We start from the raw sequence: 25,683 nt of genomic DNA on the forward strand, positions 1-25,683 counted from the left end.
GGACAAGGGAGCTCTGTCACACTGGAAAGAAAGTTGTCATGAACAAACTCAGGTTAGTCTCAGAAGCGTCCCATTCCCCCACAGCCACCTCATGCTCAGAATGTCCCACTGTGAGAATCCCCAAAACACAGCTGTGCCCCTTGATCTAAATGCCCCCCACTTCGTGCCCTCAGGGTCTCACCATCAGGAGGTGTGAGACACTCATCAGAGCCCTGGGAACTGTCACTGTCTGGGGAAGACACAACAGCAGAGTTATGGGCTGGGGGAGCCCCCCTCACACACTCCAGCCCACACTCTCCCAAGGGTCCCAAATGTCACCTCCTCAACACCCAGACTTACAGGCAGCCTTACCATTAGCTCTCCCTGCCTCTGCCTGTGGGAAGAAAACATTCTGTGAGAAGTCAGGGGGAAGGCTGGGTCCTGTGAACCTAGAGGAGCCTCATATTATGAAGCACAGGGAAAGTTCCAGAACTGTGACTGAACACCCAGGGTAGGATCAGGAAAGACAGGGAGAGTCCACAGGCTGGGACTGGACCTACACCCCGTGGACGTCTGTCCTCAGCAGGAACCTTCCCCTCTGACCTCTGACACCTGGGAATCAGTCCCCATCATTAGACTCATCAGGTGATAAATGTGTCCTTCAGTTTCCTACAGGCCTCACCAAAGAGTCATTGTTAGGAAACAGGCCCCAGATGGACAAGCACCCATGTGGGGACACGATGCCCATTAACCAGGCAGAGCACACTTCCACCTGGGCCTGACCGCCAGGGGGACAGGGAACCCAGCCCCACCCCTTGCCCACCTAAGCACTTCCTCCTCCACATCACAGCTCCAGCAGCCACAGCTCCAAGGACACCCAGGGCAGCAGCGATTCCCATGATGGTGATGGTAGTCGGAGGAGGGGGGTCTGCAAGGGAAAGGTGCGAGGTCATCCCTATACCTGACTCCTGACCCTGCTCAGGGACACCCTGAGGAGAGGCTCTGTGCCCACACCCCCTCCTCACCCCATCTCAGGGTCAGGGGCTCAGGCATTGTCTGGTGCTGGGCATGGCATGTGTATCTCTGCTCCTCTCCAGGGAGCATGGCCACAGCCACCCACTTCTGGAAGGTTCCATTCCCTGCAGGCCTGGTCTCCACAAGCTCCATGTCCTGGGTCAGGTCCTCCCCATCACGCTGTCAGGTCAGGGTGATGTCCGCAGGGTAGAAGCCCAGGGCCCAGCACTTCAGGGTGACCTCATGGTCAGAGATGGGGTGGTGGGTGACGTGTGTCTTTGGATGGTCTGAGGGGAGGGTGACAAAAATCAGGGACTCTGCATGGTCATGGGACACTCCAGCAGTGTTCATGTGACCACGCTGAGAGTGGACAGGACAGCGGGGGTGGGGGTAGGGAGTGCAACACCCAGACACCAGTCTTGACAGAGGCTCCTGGGACAATTTATTTCCAGAAAATTTCCAGAATCAGGGTGAGAACCTAGGGTAGGAGTGTCCAGGTCTCTCAGGGGAGACACAGACTCAGGTTGTGGCTGATGACTCAGCAAACCCAGAGTCAGGCCTCCAGAGAGGGTCTCAGCCCCAGAACCAGGGAGAGAGTCCTGCTGCCCCAGGTGCTGCAGGGTGTGAGGGACCCGCTGTGGGTGTTTCTGTGAGAGGCTGGGTCCCTTACTGTCCTTTAGAGAAAGCTGGGCCTGCGGGTGAGTCACAGAATAAGGAAACCTGGGGGACTCTTCCCTCTCCTGAGCAGGAGCAGGATCCGACACTGCCCCCTTTTCCTCCTCTCCTTGTAGGAAGCACCCTCAAGCCTACAGATCCCCTTTTCGGGGAGGCGCACGCCCTGGTACCTGCTCCTAGCAGGGTCTCTCCTTCCCCTTCTCCAGGAGCAAGTGGAGCAGGTGGGGCGGCGCCCGCCAGCGTCCTCCAGGTAGACCCTCCCGAGGTCCGCGTCAGGGATCTGCAGGGACTTGCGCCAGGTGATCCGGGCCGCCGTGTGGGCCTCGGTCTAGGAGAGCAAGTCCCCCAATTCGAATGGGCCAATTAAGCGGTGCTGAATCGCTTCCTGGGAGGAACCTTCTGTCGAATTCCACTGTGCAGCCGCTCCTTTCCTTTTGTGGGTTGGGCCACTGACTCCGCCCCCAGGACAGGTCCGCCCCCAGGACAGGTCCGCCCCCGTACCAGCCCCGGGGTCATTAAAACGAAACCGGGTCAAATCCCGCGGGCTGCTGGGCAGGGCGAGTCTCGCAACCTCCGGGTGAGGCTCGAACCACACATTGTGCACCGTGCTCGAACCCGGGCGCCGGTGGCTCCCCGTCCTCGCTCTGGTTGTAGCGGGCGTGCAGCTCGTTCAGGTTCGCCGGCCTAGTCTGTTCGCTGGGCTTGATTTCCCGCGTCTGCTCGTCCTGCTTCTCAGGATCCTCCTGTTTCTCTCATGGACGCTCCATCCACCGTACCCGCGGCTCCGGCCTGGGCCTCGGGACGTCACTGTCGAGCCGCGAGATCCGAGTATCGTCCACATAGCAGAGGACGCTGTACCAGTTCTTCAGACGCAGGTCGGTCCGGTTCTTCAGGTCAGTCCGGACGCGCCGGTGTGGAACTTTTTCACAGTTCAAGTGCTTGAGGGCGCAGGGGGGCGGGGTGGGGGGCGGCGAGCGGCTGGCGTCGACTTGAGGGCGTGGAAACCGGAAAGGGCTCGGTGGTTTAGCGGAGGGGGCGGGGCTAGGGGCGGGGCGGAGGACGTTTGCGGTTGGGATTGGGTTGCGGTTGCTGGCCAGGCACCTTTCCTGGGTCCTGCGTCCTTCCCGGGTGCCCTCGCTCCTGGCCCACGGAAGGCGTTCCTTCCCGACCCCGCACTCAGCGGCCCAGGTCTCTGTTAGGCTCAGGTCCCCGTAGAGCAGCCGGAGCCGGTGTCTGGGACCCTGTCCAACCGTAGGGTCGGGGGAGGAATAGGTTGCTTAATTCGGATCCACGGTCATGCTGATTGGTTTTTCTAGAGTTCGGACATCCAATCACAATGAGTCGTGCGTTTGCGTCAGGAATGTCCAGGCGTAGACGTAGGCTGTGACAATGGAAAATGAAATCCCAGGCAGAAGGGTAAGCCGGGAACCGAAGGCACTGCCCCCAGCACTGAGGGTCCCCGCCTCAAACTCAGGCCTCAGACCTTGGCCCCAAGCCTCTAAAAGTAAATAAATACAATCTGAAAAAAGAAAGAAAATGCTAAGAACTACAGGATTTCACTCACATATGGGACATAAAACTGAACTCAGGGACACAGACAGCAGTGCGATGGTTCCCAGACAGAAGGGGATTGGGGGAGGAGGGGTCTCGTACTTGGTGAGCGAAGATGGTTGGACTTTAGGTGGTGGGCGCACCGTGCAATATACAGACCCTGTGTCATAGAAATGGGCACCTGAAACCTACAGGATCCTCTTAACCAGTGCACCCCAATACATTTAGTAAAAAGACACCCCAATAATTTAATAAAAACATTGCAATAATTTAATAAGAAATAAGAATATATAGATAACATGTACAAAAAGAAAAAAAATACCCCAAACGGGGGCTGAAGGCCTGAGCCCAGGGTGACGTGGCCAAAGGAAACCGTCACTGAGCGCAGTCCTGGAGCCAACACAAGGCCCAGGTGATGCTCAAGTCCCTGGGATCCCAGGTCCTGGTGGGACAAGGTTCACCTCAACTGGCCAGGACAAAGGAGTAACAAAGATGACCCAGACGAGGAGTGACCAGGATGGGGTGGCCTCACCCCAACTCTGTGAGGACAGGACAGTCCCCACAGGAAAGGACACAGGTCCCTGTGGGGAGGGTGACCTAGGGACCTGCTCGTCACTGTGCTGATGAGAATGGAGACAAGTTCCGATGCCGGTTTGCAGGACCAGAAGTCAGGGATCCTTAAAGTTCCAAGGGGAGGCTGCAGTGACTGTTTTAGCACCAGGTCCCATAGAAAGCAGCTGTCACCCTGGAAAGAAAGTTGTCATGAACAAACTCCGGTCAGTCTCAGAAGTGTCACATTCCCTCACATCCCACTGCAGGCTCAGATTGTCCCACTCTGAGCATCCCCAAAGCCCATTTGTGCCCTTCAGTCCCAATGCCCCCCACTTCCTGCCCTCAGGGTCTCACCCTTAGGAGCTGTGAGAGACACATCAGAGTCTTAGACAATGTCGCTGCCTGGGGAAGACACAACAGCAGAGTTATGGGGTGGGGGAGCCCCCCTCACACACTCCAGCCCACACTCTCCCAAAGGTCCCAGACTCACAGGCAGCCTCCCCAATACCCAGACTCACAGGCAGCCTGAGCCCATCTCTCCCTGCCTCTGCCTGTGGGAAGAAAACGTTCTGTGAGAAGTCAGGCGGAAGGCTGGGTCCCGTGACCCTAAAGGAGCCCCACACTCCTGGAGCACAGAGAAATTTCCAGAACTGTGACTGAACATCAAGGTAGGATGAGGAAACACTGGGAAAGTACATGTGTGGGGACTGGGCCAACCACCCACCTGGACATCTGTCCATAGCAGAGACCCTACACTCTGACCTCTCACAGCTGGGAATCAGTCCCCATTGCTAGAACCATCAAATGAGAGTCCTTGACTTTCCCATGAGCCTCACTGAAGAATCAGTGTTAGGAAAAAGACCCCACAAGGATAAGCACCCATGTGGGGACACGATGCCCATTAACCAGGCAGAGATGCCCATTGACCCCCAGGGGGACAGGGAACCCAGCCCCACCCCTTGCCCACCTGAGCACTTCCTCCTCCACATCACAGCTCCAGCAGCCACAGCTCCAAGGACACCCAGGGCAGCAGTGATGCCCACGATAGTCATGGTGGGCTGAGGAGGGGGGTCTGAGAGGGGAAGGTGAGAGGTCAGCCTCAAGCCTGAGTCCTGACCCTGCTCAGGGACACCCTGAGGAGAGGCTCTGTGCCCACCCCCCTCCTCACCCCATCTCAGGGTCAGGGGCTCAGGCAGCCCCTGGTGCTGCACATGGCACGTGTATCTCTGCTCCTCTCCAGGGGACACGACCACAGCTGCCCACTTCTGGAAGGTTCCATCCCCTGCAGGCCTGGTCTCCACAAGCTCCATGTCCTGGGTCAGGTCCTTCCCTTCACGCTGCCAGGTCAGGGTGATGTCAGCAGGGTAGAAGCCCAGGGCCCAGCACCTCAGGGTGACCTCGTGGTCAGAGATGAGGTGGTGGGTCACTTGAGTCTTTGGAGGGTCTGAGGGGAGGGTGAGAAAATTCAGGAACTCTGCATGGTCATGGGACACTCCAGCATGGCACCACCCAGACAGCAGCCTGGATAGGGCCATATTCCCTGGAAAGTTCCAGAATCAGGGAGAGAACCTAGTGTTGGAGTGTCCAGATCTCTAAGTTGAGAATCAGACTGGGGTGGAGGCAGAATGACTCACAAAAGTTGGAGTTAGGCCTCCAGATAGAGTCTCAGCTCCAGAACTAGGGAGAGCTCCTGGTGCCCCAGGTGCTGCAGGGTGTAAAACTCATTTTCACGGAGGTCACATCAGCCTCTCAGTTGCCTTCAAAGGGCCAAATGTAATTTCAACTCCTTAACAGTTAAGGATTAGTTACATTTATACAGTCCTAAAATAAGGGATCCTGGGGGACTCTTCCCTATCGCGACCAGGAGGAGGATTCTGATACTGGTCCATTGTCCTCCTCTCCTTGTAGGAAAGTTTCCCCTGCGGACAGATGCCCTCCTGGGGAGACCCTGTCCCGAACCTGCTGAGAGCAGCGTCTCCTTCCCCTCCTCCAGGAGCAGGTGGAGGCGACGCACACACGTGTCCTCCAGGAAGAACCTCCTAACGTCCGCGTCAGGGACCCGCACAAGGTCGCTCCCGCTGACCCCGGAGGCGGAGGTCCAGGTTCGTAGGTCCGGGTTCAGGGCGAGGAAGTCGGTGCCCTCGTAGGCGAAGTGACTGAACCCATGGAGGAAGCTTCCGTCTGATCTCAGGATGCAGCCGGTCATTTCCTGCCAAGTGTGAGACCCTGACCCCCGCCAAAGGTCAGCCCCGCCCCACCTTGCAGCATCCTCAGGGTAATGCTGGGACCCCGAGATTCCAGCCCGTCCATGGGGTTGGGTTTATCCCCGAGCCCCGGGGGCATGTGGCTCACCGTCCTGGCTGTGGTTGTAGTGCGCGCGCAGCTGGTTCAGGTTCGCTCTGCTCTGCTGTTCCTTGTGCCTGACTTCCCGCGTCTGCTCCTCCCAAAATTGTGCGCCCCCCTGCTGCACCCAGGGCACCCGCGGCTCCATCGTGGCACTCGCGGCCTCGCTGTCGAACCGCGCGATCTCCGTGTCGTCCACGTAGAGGACGCCGATGTAGCTGTTCTTTTGGCCTTGGGGTAGGTACATGGCGGCGCCGCAATATCCCAGGGTGTGGGGGCCTGGGGGCGGGGAGGGGAGGGACGCAGGTCCTGGGTTCGCTGTGGGGAGATGGGAGCTGGGCGCGTGGGAGACCGAAGGGTGGGCCGTGTTTGCAAGGATTGGGCCGGCCCTGGCTGGTGTAGCTCAGTGGATTGAGCCCGGGCCTGCGAACCAGAGGATGACGGTTCGATTCCCAGTCAGGGCACATGCCTTGGTTGCAGGCCAGTTCCCAGCAGGGGATGCAGTTCCGGGCAGGGGGCCCACGAGAGGCAACCATACATTGATATTTCTCTCCCTCCCTCCTCTCTTCTTCCCTTCCCCTCTAAAGATAGATAGATAGAGAAAGAAAGAAAGAAAGAAAGGGAAAGGAAAAGAGAAGACAAAAAGAAAGAAAGGATTGGGTGGGAAATGGGGACGCCTGGCTGAGGCCCGAGTGGGGGAGGCCTGGGGTCTGGGCAGGCGGTGCTGCTGGCGCACAGCCAGCAGGTCTTCGCTTCAGCAGGCCCCTTGCTCCTGCTCTGCAGAGGCAGTTCCCTCCCCACCCCGCACTCACCCGCGGCACTCACCTGCCGAGTTCTGGGCGAGCCTCAGGGCCAGGGCCAGGGTCCCCGACAGCAGGAGGAGGTGGAGGGGTTGGGGCAACATGAGTGAGATCAGCCAAACCGTCGAGGTGGAGGAGCCTTGGTCTCTGGACCCTCCGAGACGCAGATTGGCTTCCTCTAACTGGGCCAGGGCCAGGGCCAGGGCCACGGTCCCGGACAGCAGGATGAGGTGGAGAGGTGGGGGAACATGACTCAGATCAAACAAACCCTCTGGGTGGAGCCTTGGTCACCGGACCCACCGAGACGCGGATTGGCTTCCTCTGAGGCCGGACATCCAATGGGAGGGAGACTGAGCTTCGTCAGGAGGGTCCTTCCATCCCGCGCTGGGTAAACAAGGAGAACTCTTTGCTGCGTCCTGGAGTGAGCTGGTGTAGTCCGGTTGCCTAAAGAGAACCAAGAGTAGCCGGGGTGCCTAAAGAGAACAGAGACGTTAAGGGCGTTAAGGGCGTTCCTTTATCTATTTTTCCCCCTCATTCCGCTGATTCTTTACTGACCTCTCATCACACTCAACACGTCTCCGACAGTTGTTTGGCTTCTTAGGAAGCGTCCTGCTCTCCGCACCCGATATCACTTTAACTCGGTGTCACCGCCTTAACCCTGCACCTGTTACCCCCTTGACAGCATGAAAACAGTTGACTGACCACCTCCGGGTTCCCAGAAGTGATGTACAGGAAACTCCTATTGTTGCTGCTGCTTTAGTTTGGTTACAGAGGGATCTCATCTGAGGGATGAGCAGGAACATCAGCCTGCTGGATATGCAATAACTTCCATGGTGGACAGAATCGACAGCGCTCATCCACTGGAAGTAAGATCTCGCCAGTGAGCTGAATTCACTGCTCTAACTCGGGCTTGTCACCTGGACAAAGGTCAGTAGCGAGTGTTTGCAATGAGAGTCGTGTGCACCTGGTGTAGCTCAAAACTGTGAGATGATGGGGAAGTGGGTGAGGCCTCCTCACTTCCTCAGGGCAGCCTGCAAAGAAACGGAAAATCGGTTGCAGGATTATCAGATGCCACCCAGGACCCCAAACAATGGGCTATTATCCGAATTCCAGGGCTTTCTAAAGCTGCTACCATGGAAGGGAAAGGAAGTTCATTTTGCCCACGCTGAATCTAGGCAGGCGGCATTGCACAGACAAATCCAGGAACACAAATGTACATGAGTGATGACTTGTATGTTTCCTCACTGGGTTGAGGTGTTGCCTTGCAGGAGAGCGACAGCCTTAACATCTGGAAATTCTTGTGAGAAAGAATAACTCCCCACTGGGGAGTCCCTCTGAGTGACATAGTGACTGAGGACTCATTTCCCTGGGCAGGTCACCAAATCTGTCTGGAACCTTTGGCCCCTTCTGCAGCACTTTCACGTGCCCCTCACCCCAACCCTCTGGACTGGGGGACGCACCAATGGGACACCAAAGTTCAACTGGACAGAGCTTCAGAAGCCTTCCCTCTGCCCTGGACAGAAGCTCTCCCTAGAGTGCACCTCAGCCTGAGAGCCACACCCTTCGGTGAACGTGAACCTTCTCCTTCGGGATTGGTCTCTGGCCTCCCTGTGCATCTGGTGAAGGGGCCTGTGGACCAATTTTGCTGAAGGGGGACCTTCTACATCAGTGTCAGGGGCTGATGAACCAGCACAAAGAAACCGATAGATGAGTGACTGATTCATTTCACACTGTGCTCCCGGGAGACACAGATTTCAAAGATCATGGCTTACAACCAGGAGATTCGTTCTGTTGGGAGAGACATCAAATCAAGGACTGTCTCCACCCTGTTGGCGGGACCTTACCAGGTGCTCCTAACTAAGCCACGTGCAGCCCAACTCAGAGGAGTTAACTCCTGGGTTCACATGTCTCATTTAAAAAAAATATTTTATTGATTATATCATTATAGTTGTTCTATTCCCTCCCTTCCTTCCCCTCCACCCTGCACACCCCCTCCCCCACCATTCCCCCCCTTTACTTCATGACCATGTGTCTCAAGTTCTTTAGATTCTATATTTCCCCTACTATTCTTGCCCTCCCCCCTCTATTTTTTACCTACCGTCTGTGCTACTTATTTTCTGTATCTTCTCCCCCCTTCTCCTCCTCCCACTCCCCTTTTGCTAGCCCTCCATGTGTTCTTCATCTCTGTGGTTCCGCTCCTGATCTAGCTGTCCTCTTGGTTTGCTTTTGTTTTAGGTGTGGTTGTTGATAACTGTGAGTTTGCTGTCCTTTCACTGTTCATATTTTTATCTTCTTTTTCTTTGGTAAGTCCCTTTAGCATTTCATATACTAAGGGCTTGGTGATGATGAACTCCTTGAATTTGATCTTATCTGAGAAGCACTTTATCTGCCCTTCCATTCTAAATGAAAGCTTTCCTGGATAGAGCAATCTTGGATGTAGGTCTTTGGATTTCATGACTTGGAATACTTTCTTCCAGCCCCTTCTTGCCTGTAAGGTCTCTTTTGAGAAATCCACTGACAGTCTGATGGGCACTCCTTTGTAGTTGACTGTCCCCTTATCTCTTGGTGCTTTTATGATTCTCTCCTTCATTTTCATCTTGGCTAATGTAATTATGATGTGCCTTGGTGTGTTCCTTCCTGGGTCCAACTTCTTTGGGATACTCTGAGCTTCCTCGATTTCCTGGAAGTCTACTGCCTTTGCCAGATTGAGGAATTTCTCTTTTATTATTTGTTCAAATAAGTTTTCCACTCGTGGCTGTTTCTTTTCCCCTTCTGGTACCCCTATAATTTGGATGTTGGAACGTTTAAAGATGTCCTGGAGGTTCCTAAGCCTATCCTCATTGTTTCAATTCTTGTTTCTTTATTCTTTTCTGGTTGGATGTTTCGTTCTTCCTTCTGGTCCATTCCATTGATTTGAGTCCCAGTTTCCTTTCCATCACTATTGGTTTCCTGTGCATTTCCCTTCATTTCAATTAGTTTAGCTTTCATATGTTCCTCTAATTTGTGGCTAAAATCAACCAGTTCTGTGAGCATCTTGATCACCCGTGTCTTGAATTGTGCATCTGAGAGGTTCCCTATTTCCTGGTCACTTAGAATTATCGGCTCTGGGGCTTTGAGTTCTTCTTGAGCCATATTTTGGACTCTTTGTGTCTCTTATGTATGAGGAGCGGAGCTCTAGGTGTTCACCAGGGCGGGGCCACTCAGTTGCTGGGTTGTGAAGCTGTATGTGGGGGCGGTGCCAAAGGAAAGCAATGGTGGATCCCTCTGCTACCTCCCACCACTGCTGGGGCCTCCGCGCGCCCTCTGCTCGATCCCACTGCACTCGAAGAATGGTCAGCCCGCAGACAATGGTCCCACTGCACACCGCGGTCAGCCCGCAGCCCCGCACCCACACTGGGTCCGCCAGATGCTACCCCGGCTGCCTGGTCGCCTGGGGTCGGGGGATCCTTCTTGCCCGACCCTGCTCCGCTGCTGGCTCAGCGTCTCTTACCAGTCCCGGTTGAAGGGTATGTTGTTGTCGGACTTCCGTATAGTTCAGTTTTCTGTTCTTTGGCTGCGTCTTTGTTTACTAAACCGTTGTTGTATTCAAACTGGGTTGTGGGAGAATGCACAGTGTTTCCACCTACACCTCCATCTTGGCAGAAGTCCCACATGTCTCATTTTTCAAAGGCACCTGATAGTGTATGGAGATATGTCCCTTCCCTGACACTCGCCTCCATCTACAGCGGAGATCAAGGACTTTTCAAGGACGAGAAGCCGCCAACCAGGCAGGCAGACAGCTGTCCCAACACAGCAACGGGTCCTGTAGGCTCACAAGTTGATGCTGCTGTTGACGGAATGTACATAAGATGAGTTTGTAGTGTCATTATCCTCCTCATGGCTTCCTGGTAGAAACAGGACCCATCCATCCAGACCCCCTTCCTTCTTAGATATGGAAAACTTATCTTTGGTGCCTGCTCATCTTTCCCACCTGCTGGACAGTCATATTCTGTTTTTTTGTAAACATAGTTTTATTTATTTATTTTTAGAGAGAAGGGAAGGGAAGGAGAAAGAAAGAGTGGGAGAGAACATCAATGTGTGGTTGCCTCTCATGTGTCTTCTGCTGGGGACTTGGCCTGCAACCCAGGCATGTGCCCTGCCTGGGAACTGAACCGGCGACCCTTTGCTTCACAGGCCCGTGCTCCATCCATTGAGCTACACCAGCCAGGGCTGGACAGTGACATTCTAATGATCAGTTAGGATAATGAAGTTAATGCTTTGTTGCCCACACATTGGGCTTCTCCTTCTATCATTATAAGCTTTGGTACATTTTTTTCCTCAATAAGTCTGTCATAACGAACCCATGGAGGGGAAATTCCTCCAAGAACACATCCCCGATGGTTCCCCTGTTGGAATCACAGGTGGCGCCCCCTAGAGGAGAGTTGTGTGCTATAGCAGTGGGTGATGAAAAATACCTGGTTGGGTGGGAAAGGCTTGCAGCGACCTGCCTTACCTGTCACAGTGTGTGTGGCCCTCAGACTCCTCTGGCTGGCTGTGGCCCTCAGACGCATGCGCCTGTGGCTGGATGTCTGTGAAAAACGAAAAATACCAATGGCTCCTTATTTCAAAAATTATTGTTATTACTTGGTGGGCGGCTGTATCTGTAAATACCCCACTCTCCTGTATCCTGGACGCTTTTGGGAAGCCCTTATGGAACACTGAAACCCTAGTTCATTTGGGGGTGACTTCTACCCCCTTAACTGTGGATGGGAAAGTCAGCATGTCTGGGTCCAATCAGTGCACCCCAGCTGTTCCCTGGCCATGGCTGGCCAATGGCAACAACACCTCTGGTGGATCGAACCCCACCCGCCCTGGAAAGGAAATAAAAGGGGGTACTTGCAGGCTTAGGGGCTGGCCTTGGCGTTCAGGGACAAGCTGAACTTGCAGTCAACGAAGAGCGCCATTCATCAGAAAAGGCTTTTTATCTGAAATGGGTCCTCGTTTTATCAGTGAGGCCTGAACTCCATGGATAAACAGACTCCACAGACTGTGCAAACTCCGGCCCAGACCCAGCAGTGGGACCTGCGGGCTCCGGAACTGCACAGGCCTGCTGTCCGCGCGGATGGAGACGCGGTCGGAGGTAGCTACCAAACCGTGGCGGCCGGAGTGGGAGCAGGAGCCCAGGCCAGACAGTCATGGGACTCATATGGCCCACTGGATTTTGGAAAATTTAGATGGGCAAGGCAAGCTACACGTAGTGGGTTAAAAGCCCAGGCATGTCAGTGAGGTCCTAATCTCAGATTCTCAGTGTTCAACAGCTAGCATAGGGACCCTCCTCGCCAACGCGGGGTACTTCCTACGGGAAGTAAGTGGGCCAAATTTATTCCAATAAATAATGGGGGCCCATCTCACTGTCTAATCGTAGAACCTGAGAAGGTGATGGTCACGCCCCCAATTTATATGGAATACAACTGGGGCCTGTTGTTTCTTCCACAAATAACTGCTATATGGAAAAGGGGCTTTTTTCTTGGGAGGGGTTGAGAATGCTGCTATACTAAGTGATTTTTATTGTGATAACACCATCTTTATGTTAAATATGAGTGGAAGGGGGTGTAACACTAAAATCCTAGGCGAAATCACTTTGCCCAAGGTTATTGATGCTGGAAGTCCGATATATTGGGGAAGTGAACCTGATCCTTCCCGTGAGGTCATTTCTATGGAAACTAAGTGGCCAGAAGGAAAATTAGAGCTTCTGAATCGTGAAATAGTAGCACTCCTGATACTACGGTTGTCCAGACAACCATGACATGCAAGGTAGGAAGGACAGCGCACCAGGGAGGGAAGACATGATTAGGTTACTGAGACTGTTGATGATACATGCACAGGGTTTTGGTGGCCTGGACGCCTGTTCCCCTCCGACGCTTCCTGTCTATTATTACACGCTTTCTGTTGCTAATCGGTGTAGTGGGTTTAGTACAGTTACTCCTGTCCCCGACGTGTAAATGTTACACTAAGAGGCAGAAAAACAGAACTTACGACCAGCTGCAAAAAGACTGATATCTCGGCAGCTCGAAAACTGGAAAAGATCCAGAACGTTCACAAACAAGGGGGCGAAGGCTCTGGCTGCCTCCCGTTCCCCCGCCTTCTCTGAATGATGACAGTTGGATCTTCAGTGCCCTCTGGGGTTACGGTCTGGCCCTGTTCCCAGCGGTTTGCTCTGTTCAGCAAGATAGTCGCTGACTCCAAGACGGCTGGGGAGTGAGCCTTCCTCGCACCCTGGGGCCTCCTACCCACCCAAAGGGCTGGTCAGCAATGTGCGCTTTGACTGACTTACGACCAAAAGGGTGGCGTGTGGAAGGAAGGGGGCCACAGAGTAACCTGAGAAGCTCGGGGGCGGCCTGTGGGGCAGCCTTACACACTCCCAGACCTGAGGCAACCACACTGGTCGTCCTGTGTGACCCAGGGATGGTCCCCCTGTGGGTTCCAGTCTCACAGCTCTCCCTGCTCACGGCCTGAGGTCTGTTCTGTGGCTTGTCCCTAAAGAAAATGAGCTCCCAATAACCCACATATAAGTCTTTTTATGTGCAAATTACAAAATGTTGGGTTCCATTATTTGCTCCAGAAACCCCTCAGGGCTATCACTTCGGAAAGCCAGCATTCGAAGGTTTTCACGATGTGGAACTTCCACTTGACTTTCCCCACAGTAAGGAACGCATCATGTGCCCTCCACCCTCCCGTGGCGATGTATGAACTGCCTTTCCTTCCCCAGAAGGAGAAAACGTTTACATGGGCATTTAATTCATTTCCCCAGCCTGGGCCCCACCTCACCACTGAATTGTGTGAATCCAAATCAGGCTGAGACCAGGACGGCTTGTGGGCTTGTCACGAAATACTCAAATTTCTCCCCATGTCTCATGTCAAAATGTTGGGCATGAAGTCCAAATTATTTTTCAACTCACGATGCTTTTTATCTTTTTCTTTTATTTGTTTTTTCCACCAGCCTTTATCCCCCCAACCACCGATACAACCCCCACCCCACTTACCACACTGTTGTCCGTGTCCATGAGATTTTTTATTTTTTAACTACAGTTGACATACAATGTTGTATTACTTTCAGCCACGGAACTCCGTGATTACACATTTATATAGCTATTTAAGGAATCTCCCTGAAAGTGTAGTACCCATCGGACACCATATGTAGTCACGACAATATCACTTCTTACTTTCCCCGCTGTACTCCACACCCTACTCATAAGTGAACAGACCTGACACAGGACAGCCACCATATTGTCCGTGACTTGGGTGGAAGTTAATAGAGGGGCTGAGGAGGGTGAGTGTGGAAGTGGTGAAGGGCACAGCAGGACAGTCTCAGAGCATCTCCCTGTCAATCCCTGATGAATGAGAAACACCAAATGGTGACTGTGTGACGGGGAGACCTGGCCACCAGGATGAACGTCCCCACTGTCAGGACAGGGAGGTGTAGCGTCCAGTCCTTGTTCCTTCCTCTCCCCCAGTCCTTGCTCCCGTGGTGGCCTCATCCACACTCATGGATTTAAATGTCATTTTTATAACATCACCTCCACACCTAGGTCTCCAGCCCAGATATTTCTCCTCAAAGTCCCCACACTCATCTGTCCAATCTGACTGCTCACTGGTGTTTCGAACAGACGTCTCACCTTGACCTTCTCTTCAGCTGAATGCTTGAAATGCCCACCCCTCCCCCACACTCCTACCAGCATCTTCCCCGTCTCTGCTGATGTAACCCCATCTTTCTGCTGGCACAGCAAAAACGTGGGGTGTCCTCCTTGACTCCTTCCCACACCCCAGACTGAATCACTGGGAAATGCTGTGAAATCCACCTTCCAAATGCATTCAGTGTCCAGTCCCTCCCCACTATTCCCACCGCTCACAGCCCCATCAGAACACCCAGCCCCTGCAGCCTGGAACCCTGGGAGCTTCCCCACACCTCTCCCTCCTGCCTCGCTGGTCCCCGGGCTCCTGATTCTGTTCTCAGCTCAGCAGCCAGACTGACCCTATGGCCCAAGGGCTCTCTCTTGAGAAGGAACTCTCAGAGGAAGCCACGAAGGACATGGGCTCCTTGGCCATGACCTTCCAGGACTCAGCGTCCAGGGTCTGCAGTGGATTAAGGACAGTGGATGCTGGAACAGTTCCTGCTTTAAGCAGGTGTCCTCACCTTCTGATTGGTCAGCTCTCTGATGCTCACAGGGACACCCCTGAGGTCTATACGAGGGGGGCCTGGAAGTTTGGGGTGACTCCTAAGCATCAAAGCGGCACTCGGCTAGAACAGGGGACTAAACCAGCCACAGCCAGGGTCCAGAAGGTCACACTCAGATGTGCAGGAAGAAACCCTGAGTAGTGCATGGAGCACAGGTGGTCACAGGGAACATCACTGGGAAGCCGTGCGGTCCCCTTGTCCTGGGGCCCGCAGTCTGTCCTACCTGGGTCTCCACAACTCATGGGAAGTGTATGAGTTTAAAGTGACAGCTTAACACATGGGATGAAGGTGTACATAGAAATACACCTGCCGGAAATGATACACCTTTGAGTTTTTAATCTAAATCACTTCCGCTTAATTCATATATATAAATATATAGTTAAATTTATTGAATGCAGACGTGTTCAGATACTTGTTGCCTAAACTCCAGTCAGGGATCCTTCAAGTCCCAAGGGGAGGCTGCAGTGACTGTTTCAGCACCAAACCTGGACAAGGCAGCTCTGTCGTGCTGGGAAAGAAAGTTGTCATGAACAAATTCAGGTCAGTCTCAGAAGTGTCACCTTCTCCCACATCCCACCGCAGGCTCAGAAATGTTCCACTTTGAGAATCCCCAAAACCCAGCTGTGCCCCCCCCCCCGTTCAAATACCCGCCCATATCCTGCCTCTGGGTCTCACTCTTAGGAGCTGTGGGCACTCTCCCTGCCTGGGGAAGACACAACAGCAGAGTTATGGGGTGGGAGGGCCCCCTCCCAGACTCCAGCCCACACTCTCCCAAGGGTCCCAGACGTCACCACCCCAACCCCCAGACTCACAGGCAGCCTGAGAGTAGGTCTTCTTGTCTCTGCCTGTGAGAAGAAAACGTTCTGTGAGAAGTCAAGGGGAAGGCAGGGTCCTGTGACCCTAAAGGAGCCCCACACTCCTGAAACAAGAGGAAGGTTCCAGAACTGTGACTGAACATCAGGGTAGGAAATACAGCGACAGTACATGTGTGGGGACTGGTCCAATTGCCTTTCTGGACGTCTGTCCTCAGCAGGGACCCTCCCCTCTGACCTCTGACACCTGGGAATCAGTCCCCATCACTAGAATCATCAGGTGATAAACTTGCCCCTCACTTTCCCACGGGCCTCACCAAAGAGTCAGTGTTAGGAAACAGGCCCCAGATGGACAAGCACCCGTGTGGGGACACGATGCCCATTAACCAGGCAGAGCACACTTCCACCTGGGCTTGACCCCCAGGGGGACAGGGAACCCAGCCCCACCCCTTGCCCATCTGAGCACTTCCTCCTCCACATCACAGCTCCAGCAGCCACAGCTCCAAGGACACTCAGGGCAGCAGTCATGCCCACAATGATCATGGTGATCTGAGGAGGGGGTCCTGTGAGGGGAGGGTGAGAGGTCAACCTCAGGCCTGAGTCCTGACCCTGCTCAGGGACACACTGAAGAGAGGCTCTGTGCCCACACCCCCTCCTCACCCCATCTCAGGGTCAGGGGCTCAGGTAGCCCCTGGTGCTACACATGGCACGTGTATCTCTGCTCCTCTCCAGGGGACACGGGCACAGCTGCCCACTTCTGGAAGCTCCCGTCCCCTGCAGGCCTGGTCTCCACAAGCTCCATGCCCTGGGTCAGGTCCTCCCCTTCACGCTGCCAGGTCAGGGTGATGTCCGCAGGGCAGAAGCCCAGGGCCCAGCACTTCAGGGTGACCTCATGGTCAGAGATGGGGTGGTGGGTCTGAGGGGAGGGTGAGAAAATTCAGGAACTTTGCATGGCCATGGGACACTCCAGCAGTGCTCATGTGACCACCCTGAGAGTGGACAGGACAGTGGGGGTGGGGGTGGGGGTAGCGAGTGCACCACCCAGACACCAGCCTGGACAGAGACACCTGGGATAATCTATTTCCTTGGAAAGTTCCCGAATCAGGGTGAGAACCTAGGGTAGGAGTGTCCAGGTCTCTAAGGGGAGACACAGACTCAGGTGGAGGCTGATGACTCAGGAAACCCAGAGTCAGGCCTCCAGAGAGGGTCTCAGCCCCAGAACCAGGGGGAGGTTCCTGGTGCCCCAGGTGCTGCAGGGTGTGAGGGACCCGCTGTGGGTGTTTCTGTGAGAGGCTGGGTCCCTTACTGTCCTTTAGAGAAAGCTGGGCCCGGTGGTGAGTCACAGAATAAGGACACCTGGGGGACTCTTCCCTCTCCCGAGCAGGGGGGACACTCTGACACTGCCCCATTCCCCTCCTCTCCTTGTAGGAAGCCGCCCCAGCCCACAGATCCCCTCCTGGGGAGGCCCTCGCGCTGGTACCTGCTCGGAGCAGGGTCTCCTTCCCCTGCTCCAGGAACAGGCGGAGCCAGTGCACGCACCTGCCCTCCAGGAAGGTCCTCATGCTGTCCGCATCAGAGACTTCATCAGCCTGTTCCTATTGATCCAGGGGGCCGTGTAGGCCATGGTGCAGGAGCGCAGGTTATCTTTAAAACCACAGTTATCTTTAAAACCACAAAGACACTATGTTTTTCATATTAAAAACACTAGTACAAATCACTCTACATTGTAGAAAATGAATATATAGACCCTCTCAAGGAAAAACGCGTCTTGTTATGTGGTTTCAGTGAACTCGCTTGGGAAAAGCTCGCCACTGTACCGGTTCCTAAAACATCATTCTACCACTGCATCTTTTGGTGCAATAAATTATTGCAATAAATTATTGTCATCAGAGCATATTCCTGGGTTCTTTTTTTAAAGATTGTATTTATTTATCTTTAGAGGGAAAGGGAAGGAGAGAAATATCAATGTATGGTTGCCTCTTGTGCAGCCAGCCCTGCTGGGAACTGGCCTGCAACCCAGGCATGTGCCCTGACTGGGAATCGAACCGTGGTTGTTTGGTCCACAGGCCCGAGCTCAATCCACTGAGTCACAGCAGCCAGGGCTATTCCTGCGTTCTTACACATTTGATAATACAGGTAGAGACTGGGGGGATTATCATTTAACGCTCTGTCGGTTCATCAGCCTTTTCTGCAGGTTCAGCACAGCTGGTGGAGCAGATCGTGCCTTTCCCTGTGGCCTTTCTTCAAGACCTTCCAGGAGTGGGGACACATCACCATGACCATAAACTCCGAGTCTTTACCAACAATTGCCATGGACACATCCTTTGGAGTTGGGCCCTGTGCTGCAGGAAGAGTCTCTCTCAAACCTCACGGACTGTGCTTAATCAATGCGTTCCAACTGCGCTCCATAAATTCAGACACACGTCTCTCCACGTAAGTGGGAACTGACTGAGAATGGGCTCCCAGGGACGTGGCTCTTGGCAGATGGACGGGTTTGGAAACTATGAGGACCCGGATCACCATAATCAGCAATAAGCAGCCCGGCACCATAGGGTCTTCGGCCATCTCTTTGCCTTGGTACCTGGATGCAGTTACTTCCAGGTGGAGCTACAAGATGACACACAGGAAGAGGTCTGTGCAATGCAAATCTGGAATTCCAACCCTCCCGGTGGGTAAAATCCCGTAACAGTCTAGCATCAGCCGTGAGTCCCTCCATGGAGACGCCAATGTGGTTGTCAACAAGGAGGATTTTTTCCCGATGAGCTGCAAGCTCTGACTGCGTTCCCTTCAATGCAGCCAACACTGCGTGGGGTTTTGGTTTTAGGCCAACTGTGGCTGAACCTGGTTTGACAGCCCCTAGGGCATATTCAGTTCCATGAATCCTGCCCCGAGGACTCCACGCAGTGACGTCATTGTCATAGACCTGGCGGTCACCTCCCGCAAAGTGGCAGAGCAAGCAGCACAGTCGAAACTACTGCTTGGCCTGGATTTCACATTTGCTTCTGTGTTTAATCTGTTATTTTGGTGGCAGTATGTGAAGAAATAATCAGCCTCACACGGCTATGTAGGAGGAGCATTTTTAATAAAGATAAGTGTGAATATTCATCTTTGACCATTCACTAAAGCCACACACGTGGTAGTTCCTGAAAATCCCTTTGCAAAGTGGAACCTGAAACTCCGCCATTCAGTGTTTCCTACTCTGTTGTGTTACTTCAGTGGCTCTTGTGCTGATGCAGGATTATTGGAAAGTGATGCATCGTCTCCCTAAGTGAAAGAGATCTCCCAGTGTTGGTGCATTTAATGACACGTCATCAAAAATCACACTTGTTAACGTTACCACAGACCCCACTGGAAACGGTCGTCAGCTCTGGGAAGCTGTCTGGCTGCCCTGGGGAGACACACGTTTGCCAAAACCCTGGGTTTCCTCTGAGAGCTTCCATTCCATCCAGACAACAAGTGCTGTCAGGTGTCCACTGCCTGTTGACTTTCCTTGAGGGAGAAGCTCCCGTTCATTGGAGAGAGTGTTGGCCAGATCACCACACCTCAGTCATCACAGCTTCTGCGTCTCTCATTGTCTCACGTGAACTTGCTGTTCCTTAAAGAAGAGGCTGACTCAGCCCTCACAGGTCACTTTCCTGGCGTTGACACTTGGGAATGGAGCAGGAGTGTGTTTGTGCACTTTCTTGGTCATCATGGGAGACATTTTAGTTTCCCCATGATGTTCCCCATTTTCATTAAAGACCATTAAAAATTTTATCCATTTGGCCTTTTGGTCCTGCCTCTTCTTAGGAAGCAGCGGGNGTGACGTCATTGTCGTAGACCTGGCGGTCACCTCCCGCAAAGTGGCAGAGCAAGCAGCACAGTCGAAACTACTGCTTGGCCTGGATTTCACATTTGCTTCCGAGTTTAATCTGTTATTTTGGTGGCAGTATGTGAAGAAATAATCAGCCTCACACGGATATGTAGGAGGAGCATTTTTAATAAACATAAGTGTGGGTATTCATCTTTGAGCATTCACTAAAGCCACACACGGGGTACTTCCTGAAAACCCCTTTGCAAAGTGGAACCTGAAACTCCACAATTCAGTGTTTCCTACTCTGTTGTGTTACTTCAGTGGCTCTTGTACTGATGCAGGATTATTTAAAAGTGATGCATCGTCTCCCTAAGGGAGAGAGATCTCCCAGTGTTGGTGCATTTAATGACACGTCATCAAAAATCACACTTGTTAACGTTACCACAGACCCCACTGGAAACGGTCGTCAGCTCTGGGAAGCCCTCAGGCTGCCCTAGGGAGACACACGTTTGCCAAAACCCTGGGTTTCCTCTGAGAGCTTCCATTCCATCCAGACAGCAAGTGCTGTCAGGTGTCCTTGAGGGAGAAGCTCACGTTCATTAGAGAGAGTGTTGGCCAGGTCACCTCACCTCAGTCATCACAGCTTCTGTGTCTCTCATTGTCTCAGGTGAACTTGCTGTTCCTTAAAGAAGAGGCTGACTCAGCCCTCACAGGTCACTTTCCTGGCGTTGACACTTGGGAATGGAGCAGAAGTGTGTTTGTGCACTTTCCCGGTCATCATGGGAGACATTTTAGTTTTTGTTCCCCATTTTCATTAAAGACCATTAAAAATTTTATCCATTTGGCCTTTTGGTCCTGCCTCTTCTTAGGAAGCAGCGGGACTAGGTGCTCCATGATGTTCCCTGTGCCGCTGAAGGACACAAAGAAGAAATTTGGCTAGAAAGTCAGCCAAGAAAGACAAAGACTCAGTGAAGAACTCGGGGCAAGGCCAAAAAGAAGAAGTAGTTCAAAGACAAATCTGGATGTAGGGGTCTGTACACTTGGGTGATTTGATGTTTCTCCAAAAAAAAAAAAAAACCTCTGCAGGAGACGTGATGCGTGAAAGGCGCATCGGTGTGATGAAGCTGTCAGTCACCAGTTGCCCCACAGTCGGGGCCCATTTTGACATATTGTAACTCTCGACTGAGGAAGAACATTGATGTAGTACTTAAAAAATATGTATTTATTTTTAGAGAGGGGGAAGAGGAGGAGAAAGAGGGAGAGAAACATCAATGTGTGGTTGCCTTTCATGTGTCCCTGTTGGGGACCTGGTCTGCAATCCAGGCATGTGCTGTGACTGGGATTTGAACCAGGGACCCTTTGATTTGCAGGCCCATGCTCCGTCCACTGACCCACACCAGCCAGGACTGATGTGGTCCTTTTTAATTGTTTGGCCTGGAGAATCATACTTGTGGTAGACAACATCTTCACAACCAAAAAACACAGCTAACGTAGTTTGATCTTTTTTTTTTTAAGATTTTATTTCTTTATTTATCTTTAGAGGGGAAGGAGAGAGGGAGAGAAACATCAATGTATGGTTGCCTTTTGGGGGTCCCTTGCTGGTAGTTGGCCTGCAGGGACCTGGCCTGCAACCCAGACATGTGCCCTGACTGGGAACCGAACCTCAATCCTCTGGTTCACAGGCCTGTGCTCAATCCACTGAGCTACGCCAGCCAGGGCCAATGTAGCTTTATCTTTTTTTTTTTTTTAAGATTTTATTTATTTATTTATCTTTAGAGGGGAAAGGAGAGAGGGAGAGAAACATCAATGTATGGTTGCCTTTGGTGTGTCCCCTGCTGGGAGTTGGCCTGCAGGGAACCAGCCTGCAACCCAGGCATGTGCCCTGACTGGGAATCGAACCACGATCCTCTGGTTCACAGGCCCGTGCTCAATCCACTGAGCTACGCCAGCCAGGGCCAACGTAGCTTTATCTTGATGTGCCTCTGCTGCGCCTTCTTCTTGACCATCTTTGGAGTGTCCGTGCCACACTTTTATTTGCGCTGCACTCACTGCATCCTCGCCTCATCTGTGAAAGCCTTCTGGGTCCTCCAGATACTTTTGGTGGAGGAATGTTCAAGCTTGACGCAAAATTTGATTCGTTGCTCTACTCGCTCAGTCATTTCGAATGTGACACCACAGGGTAGCACACATGCTCACTCAACAGCATCTACTGCCCCCACTGATCCGCACAGTGGAGACATCACTGTTCACGCATGCGCATTGCAGTCCACTCGCCTTGGCTGCCAGGTTACCCTGACGTCCTGCACACCATTCTCCTTATAGTAACAGTGGCTGCACTTTTTCCAGACAGACTTTGTATAGCCTTTACAAGTATTGCTATCCCAGCTTTTTGGGTCGTTGTTTGTTTTCATTTACATGAAATACCTTTTCCATTTCTCTACTTTGAGTCTCTGTGTGTCCTTCGATTTTATGGAGTCTCTTGTAGGCAGCATATTTAAGGGTCTTGTTCTCTTATCTCTTTGGTGACCCCATGTCTTTTGACTAGAGCCAAGAATCCATCTGCATTTACAGTAATTTTTGATAGATATGGATTTATTGCCATGTTATTACTCATAGTTTTTCTTTCTTCTTTTTGAAGAAGACACTTTAACGTCTCATGTAATACTTGTTGGGTGGTGATGAACTCCTGCATTTTCTCGTCTGGGAAACTCTTTCTCTGGCCCTCAATTCTAAATGATGGCTTTGCTGGGTGGAGTAATCTTGGTGGTAGGTCCTTGCTACTCGTCACTTTGAATATTACTTGCCAATCTCCTTTGGCCTGAGGAGTTTTTATTGAGAAATCAGCTGACAACCTTATGGGAGCTCCATTGTAGCTAGCTACCGGCTTTTATCTTGGTGCTTTAAATTCTCTGTCTTTACCCTTTGCATTTTATTCACGCTGTGTCTTGGTGTGAGGCTTTATCAGTTCATCTTGTTTGGACTCTGCACTTCCTGGACTTGTGTATTTCCTTTGCTAAATTAGGAAAGTTTTAAATCATTGTTCTTTCAAATTGACTTCCCTTCCTCACTCTTTCTCCTCTTTTGGGCACCCCCAGGATGCTAATCCTGGTGGGTTGAAGGAGGCAGAGGCTCCTTCCACTACCCTCATTTGCTTGGATCCTTTTTTTTTTTTTGGTGTTCGGATTGTTTTTTTTCTGGTTTCCTCTCTCCCATATTGCTGATGGGATCATCTGCTTCATCTACTCTTCTGCTGAAACTCTGCAAAGCATATCTTTTAGTCCTCACCCCAGGAAATTTTTTTCATTTCTTTTAGAGAGCCAGGGGGAGAGAGAGAGAGAAACGTCGATTAGTTGCCTTCTGGATGTGATCTTAGCAGGTTCCAATCCTGCAACCGAGGTTTGTGCCCTGACTGGGAATCGAACTTGCAACTCTCTAATGTGTGGGATGGCATTCTAATTTTCAGAGAGAGAAGCTAAGGGGGAAAGAGAGGGAAAGATCATTGTGCAGTTGTCTCTCGAGTGCCCCATGGGGCCTAACCCACTCATGTGCCCTGACTGGGAATCAAACTGGCAACCCTTTGGTTTGCAGGCCCGGGCTGAATCCACTGAGCCACACCAGCCAGGCCTATTGTGTTTCTTTTTCATTGAAGGTGCCCTGACTGGTGTGGCTCAGTGTGTTGGTCCATGTCCTGAAAACCAAAAGTGGCCTGTTCGATTCCTGGTCAGGGCCCTTGTCTGGGTTGTGGGCCACGTGTCTGTCTGGGTGCACGTGAGAGACAACTATTTGGTGTTTTCTCTCACACAGATATTTCCTCCCTCTCTCTCTCCTTTCTGCACCCTCTCTAAAAATAAATGAACAAAAATTTTAAAAAGTAATTGAAGGTAAGGCTCTTCACCAGGAAAAATGTTTCAACTGACTAGAGGCTCAGATGATACCAGAGCATTTTTTTAAGCAATAAAGTATATTTTAATGAAGGTATGCATATTCATTTCTATTTCTGAAAGATTTTTAAATTAATTTATCTTTAGAGGCGAGGGAAGATGAGAGGGGGAGAAATGTCAATGTATGGTTGCCTCCTGCGTGTCCCCTGCTGGGAACTGGCCTGCAACCCAGGCATGTGCCCTGACTGGGAATCGAACTGTGGTTGTTTGGTTCCCAGAGCCATGCTCAATCCACTGACCTACCCAGCCAGGGCTGCATATTAATTTCTAGGTGTGACACTGTTACCACTTGAAAGACCACCGTAGCTACCTGTTGTATGCATGGAGAAACCAAACAAATTTGTATGACTTAGATTATGGCAATATTTGCCTTATTGTGGTGGTTTGGATCCAGTCTCGTAATATCTCCAAGGTATGTCTGCATTCCTGATGTGAAAATGGTGAGTCATCTACCCAGTCCTCAGGAAACACTGGTTGAGTGACCCCTCACTGTAGGACACCTCCCTGCTCTGGTGACAGTGTCTTCACTGATGTGTCCCCAGCCCCCTGCTGGGCGGTGGCAGCCACAGCTCGCCCTGCACTCACACTGCCATCAATGCCCCCCGCACTGCCCCACGGTGCTGCCCCCTAAATCTGCAGGGGCCTCTGCCCTGTGCATCCCCGAGTTTGCACTGGGGCCCCCACTGGAGTGAAGGGCGGGGGAGATGGCGGCCAAGCAGAGCAGAATCGCAGCAGGAAGGAATCTGAGAGGAGACCTCACAGGCCCCTGCTCTCTGCTGCTTCCAGGACCTGGTTCCTCTGAGGAGGGTGGGAAAAGGTGGGAGAAGGATCAGGCCCAGGGAGGCAAGAGCGGGGTGAGTCTGACACTTCACCTCTGGACACCACGGATTCCTGAGTCAGGGGCCTCCCTGGCCATGTGGGGACCACGACAGGCAAAGTGACTCCTGTGGCTGTGAGATGGGGACACCCAGAGGAGGATGAGATGAAAACTCATACACAAGAACTACTCAGACACAGGAAATGAGGGAGCCCTGGCTGGTGTGGCTCGGTGGATTGAGCACTGACCTGTGAACCAAAGGGTTGTTGGTTTGATTCCCAGTCAGGGCACATGCCTGGGTTGTGGGCCAAGACCCCATGTGGGGTGCTTGAGGGGCAACCACACACTGATGTTTCCCCCTGTTTCTCCCTCCATTCTCCACTCTAAAAATAAAAATAAAAATCTTAAAGGAAAAAAGTAAAGATGGAATCCTGCCATCTGTGACAACATGGATGGACCCTGAGAATATCATGCTAAGCTGAACAAGTCAGAGAGAAACAATGAAGAACCTTATGATTTCCCTCACAAGTGGGACATCAACCTGAAACTCAGGGACACAGACAGCAGTGTGGTGGTTCCCAGAGGGAAGGGGTCTGAGGGAGGAGGGGCCTTGTACCTGGTGAGGGAAGATGGTTTGACTTTGGGTGGTGGGCGCACAGTGCAAAGTACAGACCCTGTGCCGTACAAATGTGCACCTGAACCTCTTATCCAGTGAACCCCAATAAGTTTATGAAAGGACATCTTAATAATTTAATAAAATACTCTAATAATTTAATTAGAAAACAACAGTAGATATAATAGCTACAAAAACAAAGAAACCACAAGTACCCCCAAAATACAGGCTGAGGACCAGACCCATCTTGAGTTCAGGCTGACGAGGCCACAGGAAGCCCTCACTGAGCACAGTCCTGGTGCCACCACAAGGCCTGGGTGACATTCAAGTCCCTGAGATCCCAGGTCCTGGTGAGTGAAGGTTCTCCTGAATTGGCAGACAAAGGAACAACAATGATGACCCAGGTGAAGAAGGACCAGGATGGGGTGGCCTCACCCCAACTCTGCTGGGACAGAACAGCTCCCAGGGGAGAGGACACAGGTCCTGGTGGGGAAGGTGACCTGGTGACCACCTCCTGACATGATGCTGATAAGAACACAGACACGTTCTGATGCTGGTTGCAGGAACAGCAGGCAGGG

General features: G+C 52.3%; 1 protein-coding gene and 1 long non-coding RNA gene across 3 annotated transcripts in view; one reads left to right on the forward strand and one right to left on the reverse strand.

Moving 5' to 3' along the window:
• The window catches only part of LOC118978542 (patr class I histocompatibility antigen, A-2 alpha chain-like), a 68,083-nt gene that overhangs the window by 23,901 nt on the left and 18,499 nt on the right, over window positions 1-25,683 (reverse strand). The window contains exon 6 of one of the 2 annotated variants that reach the window (XM_037034021.1): window positions 15,942-15,974. The exons of the other annotated variant lie outside the window; for it this stretch is intronic. Coding sequence (XP_036889916.1) covers window positions 15,942-15,974 — 33 coding nt within the window. The remainder of the gene's footprint in view (window positions 1-15,941; window positions 15,975-25,683) is intronic. 2 annotated transcript variants of the gene reach the window in all.
• Window positions 3,557-25,461, forward strand: LOC118978545 (uncharacterized). The gene is made up of 4 exons (XR_005064746.1): window positions 3,557-3,572; window positions 6,155-6,157; window positions 17,089-17,100; window positions 25,379-25,461. It is a non-coding gene; the product is annotated as an uncharacterized LOC118978545 (long non-coding RNA).

The sequence above is a fragment of the Sturnira hondurensis genome, unplaced genomic scaffold (genome assembly GCF_014824575.4).
Source record: "Sturnira hondurensis isolate 20B ecotype Veracruz unplaced genomic scaffold, ASM1482457v3 Scaffold0021955, whole genome shotgun sequence".
Lineage (NCBI taxonomy): Eukaryota > Metazoa > Chordata > Mammalia > Chiroptera > Phyllostomidae > Sturnira > Sturnira hondurensis.